Genomic DNA, 9,167 nt, shown 5'->3' with positions numbered 1-9,167 from the left:
TTTTGAAGATGCTCATTCTTCTTTACAGGGTGTTTATTCTACTGCCAGTGTATTAATCAAAATGTTTGCATGTGCCATGCCCAGTCATATCGGTCACACAGTGACAGAAACAGAGTAGTTTAATGGTATGATTTCCTTCAGAGAACAGTGAAAGAAAGCAGGATAGCTTACCTGTGACTAGGTTTACTAAAGGGAAATAGATGTTTACAGCACAAGTTGCCCATAATCATCATACCTGTTAGGGAAATTAAAACACCTAAAACATCCTGCTCCTTTCTGTCATTTGGGCTTAACTGGCCTCAGCTGTTAGACTTACTTTAATATATCACAGCAACTGTCTCTGTTTCCATGAATCACTGGGGAAAAAAAGGAGAGTAACTTCAGGGGGACCTTGTTCTGGCCTGAAGGCACTAGTTTTAGCACCTTAATCCTGTTGGTTTTCCTGATTATAATGTCTGATAACCATGTATCCTGAGTCAGTATCACTTGGAGCAGGATTATTCCAGGAAACTGACAGGTCAGTCATGATTAGGATGTCAAAACTCCTTGTGTTCTAATTATGGATATATTTTATTTACAGAACCCAATAAAGTGCGTGCCATCTGTGAGTCCCAAGTGCCTGCCCCACACTTCTCTTGTTAATCTGATTTTGATGGGATACATGAGTATTGAGGAGAAACAAACAAAGCCAGTTGGGGAATCCAGTTTGGTACCCTTCCTTACAATAGGGAAAGTTGAAAATTCCAGCCCCTTTCTAAATATTTTGAAGTTATTTTATGGTTGTGACCACACATCACTGCTTTTAAAAGTAGAAAAGGAAAGCACTTACATGGACATATACAAAAAAATTGTTTCTGCATTATTATTTATTTGCAAGGCTAATCAGTCTTAGTCTTCATTATGCAATAATGCATGGATCTCTTAATTTTTTAATTATAAGCCTTCTTAAGGTTGAATTTCTTTCTAAACCCCACAATGAAGATAACTGGATAATGCTGGTACTTGATCACCAATCACATGGATACAATGGTATTTTTCCTTTCCTACAGAATCCTGTGTGGTGCTAAGCAAATAAGAAATAATTTAAGAAATATTTTAAATTCATGTTTGAGCAGCTTTCAAAAACTAAGTAGTTCTTGCAGTAGTGAATTGCATGAATTTGAAACAAAGTCTCTGGAAAAAATCTAATTAAGTCTGTACATTTCTGTCCTAGCACTGATTTCCTGTGTAGATTGTCTGTCATTTAACATGGGAATAAGTCTTCAATGTATTCAAGGCTATTGAGGTATTGTTAAAGCCATTTAATTTAGCCAGCAGTTTTTGTGAAACATCTTCTACCCTCTATAAAGTTTGCTATTGCACAACAGATTAATAATTTAGTGGAAGGAGAGAAATAGTACAATTATTTTTACCTTGGTTTAGGAAACTGAAAGATACAAAATACTTGCATTGAGCCAGTACATTGGATGTACTGCACAATACATGAGCACCCTACTAATGAAACTGCATTAAGGATAGTAACATTAAGCAATGTCAAGCTACTGCCAGCTCGTTCAGATATGATCCTTAATAAAACTCATTAACTCGGTGCCTGGTGTTGCAGTCTTTAATGCTAGGAAGAGAGCATTCACAGCCTATGCTTTTCAGCAAGAGTGATGAAGAATGCTGCAGTGAGGCTTCCCTGAGGCATTAGGAATGTCTTGAAAAGGTATTCCCTCCAAGGTCTCTTTGACAACTCGTGCTCTATCAAATACCAACAAGCTTAACGGAAAGCTCAGGAAGTATTGTCTTTTACATTCAGTAGCCCTGGTGAAGAAGCAGCAAGGTCAGAATAGCTGTTGTGAACTATTTGTTTTCCAGTCTCTGTAAGTGCTTGCATTTAGCAGCTGCCATTAGAGGTTATGTTCTTCAGATAGTTGCAAAAGTGGTGTTCTTAAAAAAAACCATCATAATGTCTGCCTTTGCGTAGGGGGAGCTAGATGGGATGCCACAGTAACTGATGGTCCAGTTAAATTTGAAACTGAAGCATGTGGAGAGTCAGGAATTTTCCAGCTAGACTGACAAATCAGCCTGCTATCTGGGAACTTCTCTTGAAATTTCCTGGTAAAAACTCTGAGATAGACACGTTTTACATTTTACTGCTTTTAGAGAGTGGAAAAAATATTGGACATGGGCATCAAAGTAGGGTATAAAATCAATTATATTAGTTTACAAGCTAAGTGAGTCATCAGGCCAGTCACTGCCCAGCTCAGGAGGCACTTTCCTTATTGCCTTGTCCTGGTAGTGCTTTTGCACAACTTCAGGTTTCCAGTCACTGAAAACAATTCCCTTATCTAGAACACTGCTTACAATCAGTAAGTAAGTTCACTAATGGGATGGCTATTTTCAGAAAAAGTCACAAGACAAACAAAATCAAGGTGCTGCTCTCTCAAAATGCAAGGTGTAGTTATCTCTGCACAACTTGTCTGTAACAGAATAGTAGGTAAGACTTCAACTGAGGGAAAAACAGGTCAAGGTTTTGTTCTTCAGGAATTTCAGATTAGCAGTCTCCACTTCTGCAGATTGCATCCTACTAACATCTGGATGATGGTGCCTACTGTTGAAGACATACCACTGTCTAAACACTTAAGACTGGACTAAAAAGGAAGGTCAAATGTAGACAACTGTGCTAGTTTTGGCTGGGGTAGAGTTGATTTTCTTCACAATGGCTGGTATGGGGCTGCGTTTTGGATTTGTGCTGAACACAGGGTTGATAATATGGAGATGTTTTTGTTATTGCTGAGCAGTGCTTGCACAGAGCCGAGGCCTTTTTTGCTTTCCATGCTGCCACACTGGTGAGAAAGTTGGGAGTTCATGGGAGGTTGGAAGGAGACACAGCCAGGACAGGTGATCCCAAACTGACCAAAGGGATATTCCAGACCATATGACATCATGCTCAGTATATAAAGTGGGGAGGAAGAAGAAGGAAGGGGGGGGATGTTTGGAATGATGGTGTTTGTCTTCCCAAGTGACTGTTAGGTGTGATGGGGCCCTGCTTTCCTGGAGATGGCTCAACACCTGCCTGCCCATGGGAAGCAGTGAATTACTTCCTTGTTTTGCTTTGCTTGTGTGTATGACTTTTTCTTTCCCTATTAAACTGTCTTTATCTGAACTCATGAGTTTTCTGGCTTTTACCCTTCCAATTCTCTTCCTGATCCCGCTGGTGGGGGAGGGAGTGAGTGGCTGTATGGGGCTTGGTGGGTGGCTGGGGTTTAACCACAATAACAACTTCACAGTTTGCTCCCAATTTTAGACCTGCACAGCCTCATTCTAGATCCAACTCAGTGTAAAACACCAAGTCCTCCTTGAAGAGGTGATTGGAGACTATGTCTTCACTGCCAGCACAAGTGAATCAGTCACTTTTGTACACACAGTAGGAGTCTGCAGATGCAGGTCTTCTCTTTGCCCTCCTTCTAGATTGAGTTTTGAAGGGTTTTCTTTCTATATGCTAACAGTACTCTGGGGATAGAAAGCATAGCCCTTATGCAAAAGGATCTACAGAAAACAGCTTCAAAATACTTTAAGAGAGACGAACTTTCTGGTTCTCCACAGTATGACTTTTTATAAAAGCAGTCACTTCGTATCCTATTGTGCTGGGGGAAAAAAACCAAATCCCGAAGCAAGGTTTACTTTCACAGGGTGCATAGTTGTGCCTGATGGTCTGAAGAACACCACCCTTGCCAGTGAGAGCCTGCTGGGGCCTGCTGGTGAGACATACAGCTGTGGAACTCTACATCCCCAGGACACACATGTTGGAGCCAAGGCATCTCTGACACTTGGTTGCCTATGGCTGCCACTGAACTCAGGCCTCCAGAACAACAAACTTGAGAGGAATCCAGGCTATGAAATCCCACCTCAAGTATCCACAGCTGAAGTAATCCTGTGGAAGAGCATTTATTTTGCTTTACTTGCTTCTTTTTGCATCAGGCAGTTTTAGGATGCAGAAGTTACGAGACCTGCTAGGGAAAAAAACAGCTGAGCTGATGTTTTTCACATTTTCAGAACAATTCGAGAGGGCATTGGCAACTACCACCTGACCACAAACAGGAAAAACTGAGGTGCAGACCCAGCAGAGGGGATGGGGTGTGTCTCCGGGTCGGTGGGGGGCCGGGAGCCCGAGGCAGGAGGCCGAAGGTGAGGGGCATTCACCAGCTGCGTGAAGAGCCGCGACAGCTAGCAAGGGGCAGGAACACGGAGGAGCGCTTCCCGAGAGCTCCTCGACGCCGGCTTCAGGCACGGTGACCTCCTGACGAGAGACGGCAGCGGCGGGACCGGAGAAGGGGAGGGGGCACGGAGTCGGGGCCGGGGCGGTGACTCAGCGCCGCCCGCAGCGCATAAAAGGCGGGCAGCGGGCAGAGGGTCTGGGCTGGACGCCGCGGTCGCGGGAGTGGGGGCAGGCGTTGGGTCGGCTGGGAACGCGCCCGCGGGACGGGGACGGCGCGATGGGGGCGGCCAGGCTGCGACTGCTGTGCGCCGCGGTGGCACTGGTGTGCGCGGCACCGCCGGGGCATCCCGGCGCCGCGCTGCCCGCGGGCGAGGGGGACGCGTACGGGGTGAAACTGTGCGGCCGGGAGTTCATCCGCGCCGTCATCTTCACCTGCGGCGGGTCCCGCTGGAAGCGGCTCTCCCTGCTGGCGGTGGATCCGGCGCCCGCGGCCGGTGAGTGTCCTGAGAGCGGGGCCGAGGGGCGAGCGGACGGGCGGCGGCGGCTGTCGGGGCGCTTCGCTCGCTCCCGAGCCAGGGCCTGTGAGAAGAAACGGGCAGGATGGGAGGGAGCGGGGAAGGGCGAGCGCCCCTCGATGCCGCTTGCTCTTCCCGCCCTGAGCCGCGGAGCGTCCCCGTCCTTCTCCCGCTTTTCTTCTCGTTCCTGGTCGGCATTTCCCGTGAATTCTGGAAGGACACCCTCGTGATTCAGAGAGAAAGGCACGGGAAGCGCCGAGGCGTTATTAGCCGGGATAACCCGCAAAGTTTTTGGTCAGTTCGGATACCGCGCTGCTGCTCAGGGCTGCTGGCGGCCAAGGCGCTTGTACTTTAAAATCCCACAAAATCACACATTTCCCCTCTCTTGGCCATGCAGGGAGGGCTGATGCGCCCTGGGGAGCGGTGGGGAATGCCCCTCGCTACGGCTTTGCTCCTTCCCAAAGCTCAGTAAATCCTCGGCTGCGGGGGGAGCCCAGCTCGGATGTCCCTCCCTGCCAGGAGCTCTGACGCCGTGGTCCCCGGCAGAGCTCCCGGGGGACGTGCGGGACCGCCATGGATGTGGAATTGCGCGGGATTTTGTCACTCGCTTATGCTGCTCTACACCAAAGAGTTGGCACGTTGGAGGATGGGTGGGACACTCTGGTGCTTCAGGTTATGGTTTAGACAGCAAGAACTGCTTTAGGGGTCTGTGGTGAAACACTTAATGGGTAAAATATTCCTTAGAGTTTTGCTGTCGCATATCCGATGCCCAGTATGTTAAGAAAGTGTTAGCAGATCTCTTTTGGGCTGTGTTTGCAAACTACAGTAGCAGTAAGGTAACAGTAATTTTAAGTGGTGACTCTCATTTATGTCGATATTTTGAATTGTGAAACTACTATTTAATAAGGATAAAAGTTGGTATTAAGGCTAAAATGTGCAATGGAAGAGGTTTTTTTTTTTTAATTAAACACATCGTTAATGAAATAACCTAAGACCTCAGGTAGGTAATGAAGCTAGTATTATGAGTTTCCTGGGTGTTGAGTAAAAGATAAAAGTTACCTTTGTAATTATAACAAATTATTTGTCTACAGCCTCTGCGAGGATTATGTGCTTTCCCAGCAAACTTTGTTTTCCTTTTATTAACTGCAGCTTCTGAGAACAGCAGTCACAGAGGAGCTCCCACTGTGCTGCATGATGTCTAACTAAAGTTTTCCCCACCCCAAAAGACTACTAAATAGCAGTCACTGTCTAATTAGTAAAGTAACTACAGCCGCTTTTATTTTTGTACATACTCAGGCAGCTGTTCTATCTGAAAGTTAGCTACCATATACTAATTACCCATATTAAAGTGAATATAACATTCACTGGATCGTCTCGTTTTCTTTCAGCTTTCTGAAACAAAAAAAAAAACATATTAGCAGTATTAAGACCACAAAAAAAAAGACTTACTTTGGATTCTTTTTAAATTAAGGATTGAATAAACCACTTTCCTTCACATTAGCTGTAGTAAGCAATGCCACTTCCCTTGGAGAATTAAAATAAAGAGAAACAGTATGAGGTGAAAGAAGTAGAGCTAGATTTTTGAGAACACAGTGAGATGAAGCACATCATAAGTAAATTCTGCAAGCCTCTGCTATGCCTTGAAAAGAAATGAGTGAAAACCATCAGCTAAAAATAGCTATAGAAAAATGCAATCTGTAAGAAGCAGTTTACATATGATTTTTGCTTGTTTAGTCCTTCCTACGTTTGTTCTTCACACAATGCTAGTTTGTGTGGTTATGCACAGGGGAGGAGTGGTCTAATGTAATTCATGTGCCACACGACATAGCTCTGTGATATTTCTGGATACGTGTCTTTACAACAAAATTTTGTTTCTGTGGAAAAATTGAGATTTCTCTGTCAGTAACACTGCAGTTGTGATAGGATGCCTTTACTTTAGTCACAGTTGTAGCTGTGTACTCTCTTTGTCTAACAGGCAGCACAGACTTTAAAACATAGATTCCTCTAAAAGTAAGCTACAGGTAAGGCATAGTGTGGAGACTCTGAAGTGCCTGATAATAGTACTTCACTTGATACTAACTGAATAGGTTTTATTGCTGTTTCTTAGGATTGTATGCTCTTTTAATGCTCCGACAGTCTGAACTTAAAAATGTCTTCTCTTTAAACAGGTGCTGCGCAAACAGCAAGTAACAAACTACTTGGAAGCTTCAACCTGCAGTCAGTTTTAGATCCTGAAGTGGAACAGCTGCAGAGAAGCAGCCCAGTTCTTGGATGGGAGACATTTAAGGACTTGTATAGTTTAAATTACTTTAATGAATATGTACCTGTGGCAGACAACTTCAAAGAACTTGTTCGCCAGGTAGAGGAAGTTGATCGAAAGGACAGGGGAGGAACAGGAAGTGCAAATCCCATGGAATCAAGCAGTTATCTTTGGGCCAGGTTCCCGAGAAGAAAACGGGAGTCTCTGGGTTTGGCAGGAATGTGTTGCAAATGGGGCTGTACAAAAGCTGAAATCAGTACTATATGTAGAGTTTAAAATTCTCTCTGCACTTATGCATGCAATCAATGTTTGTTGCAGTGCTGTTTGATTGAATACTGTACGGAGGAAGAAAACTCTCACTGTATTTTATCTTGTCTGTATGTGCCAGTCAATATTGCTGGTTTTCTTTTAAAAAAAAACACAACAAAAAAACCCTCAAATGTAATTGCAATGACTTTGTTTTGCTGCAGTAACTTCTAATCTATATTTTTTACTAAGTCTTTTCATTTTAATGTTGAGCCTTAACACTTATATTACAGATGTATTATATCTTTGTAACACTTTAGGAAGAATTTCAGTATTTCATTAAAATGTAATTATACTAAGTGTTATGGAATTACTCTTCGACTGTTAACAGGACAAACATAGAATGGCTTGTGTTGGAAGGGACCTTAGAGACCATTCTAGTTCCACCCCTCTGCCATAGACAGGATCACCGTCCACTAGATCAGGTTGCTCAATGCCCCATCCAAACTGGCCTTAAACACTGCCAGGCATGGGGCACCCGCAACTTCTCTGGGCAACCTGTTCCACCATCTCACTACCCCTGCAGGGAAGAATTTCTAACCTAAATTTCTTCTCTTTCCATTTGAACTTATTACTGCTACTTGTGTCACTAAGTTTCTAATGAAGAGTCCCTCTTCAGCTTCCTTGTAACACAACAAAATTTTTGAAAGGGGGTCCATGTTACAAAGCTCTACAGAAAGAATATTTTGCCAGTTGAAACTCCACTTGACACTGACTCATATTGCCAGTTAGTTTGACCCCACTTTTTACATTTCCTTGTAATTGCTGAATTGTTTTTATACAGTATTGTCTTTCTAGAAACTTTACCATAACATGACATTTAAAATATAGATATTTCTTCATATTCATGAATGGAGTTAAATAGTTAGAGTACTAACACTTCTGTTATTCGTTGTTTACTTCCCCATTTTTCCCTACTACTGCTGAGTGAGAGTGTGGGATGTGTATCAAGCAACTTACTGTACAGATATTCAGACCTATTTCTGTGTGGTCTTGTGGTATGCTAGTCTACACTAATTCAGATTTTAAGTTGCAAATTGTTGCTGTGTTTATAGATGGCTAATTTCATCTTTGTAGTTCCTAATCCTTTTGCCTTCCTGTCTGTTTTTCTCAGCTGTATCAAGTAGCATTCTAGCTATATTGTTCAAGACATGAGGGTTGGTTTTTTTCTGACCTCTATAATGCCCATGGTAACTTATCTTTGTAGCAGGAGTTGACTCAGAGTATGCTACATGGCTTAAACTGTGGAGTTGTTACCTTTGGCTTTGTTCTTCAAATTGTCTTTTGACAAGTATTCCTTGATCGGACTACTGCTTCCTGCAATTATCGCATCACTTCTTTATTCCTTTTCCTAAGATGATATTGTTACTGCAGCAATTAGGCATCCATCAATCTTTTAATTTTTTTAAAGACATCAAATTTATTCAGTAGAAAGAGGGCAGAATGGATATTCACTATGAAGGCTGTTATCTTCCAGATGAAAAGCACCATCTCTTCTGTCATTGTAACAACAATATTTATGAAGAGATGAGTTTTCTTCTTAAACATCATTGTTGCATCTACTCTAAGATGCTTTTTGCCACTCTGAGTGGAAAAACTGTGTAAAATTCTGCTATAGTTTTGGGAGGCTTTTTTTCAACAAGTTAGCTAAACTTCTATAGGTTGGGTTCCACCAACTTCACCTCACAAGTAGTTTTGGTTTTGGAGACTCCTAGTTTATATTAGGATTTCCTAAAAGAATACAGGAGAAGTTTGAGGGAAGTATTCCTTAGTTTTGAGCAGGATCAAGGGCTTTTGGAGGTAAGATTTCTTAGTAGTAAGGTGAAAAATAAGAGTTACGTAGGAACCCTAAGAAAAGGAACAATGTGAAAATACCATGCTT

At 43.1% G+C, this 9,167-nt stretch overlaps 1 protein-coding gene across 1 annotated transcript; it reads left to right on the top strand.

Moving 5' to 3' along the window:
• The first annotated feature begins 4,466 nt into the window (after positions 1-4,466).
• LOC108494040 (relaxin-3-like) lies at positions 4,467-7,388 on the top strand. The gene is made up of 2 exons (XM_017808108.1): positions 4,467-4,698; positions 6,888-7,388. The coding sequence occupies exons 1-2, from the start codon at positions 4,482-4,484 to the stop codon at positions 7,253-7,255; spliced, it is 585 nt and encodes a 194-aa protein (XP_017663597.1). The 5' UTR covers positions 4,467-4,481; the 3' UTR covers positions 7,256-7,388.
• Positions 7,389-9,167: the final 1,779 nt, after the last annotated feature.

This window comes from Lepidothrix coronata, unplaced genomic scaffold, assembly GCF_001604755.1.
Source record: "Lepidothrix coronata isolate B3197 unplaced genomic scaffold, Lepidothrix_coronata-1.0 Scaffold22, whole genome shotgun sequence".
Taxonomy (NCBI): domain Eukaryota; kingdom Metazoa; phylum Chordata; class Aves; order Passeriformes; family Pipridae; genus Lepidothrix; species Lepidothrix coronata.
Note: the sequence above shows the minus strand (reverse complement) of the source record. Positions and strands in the feature narration are given on the sequence as shown.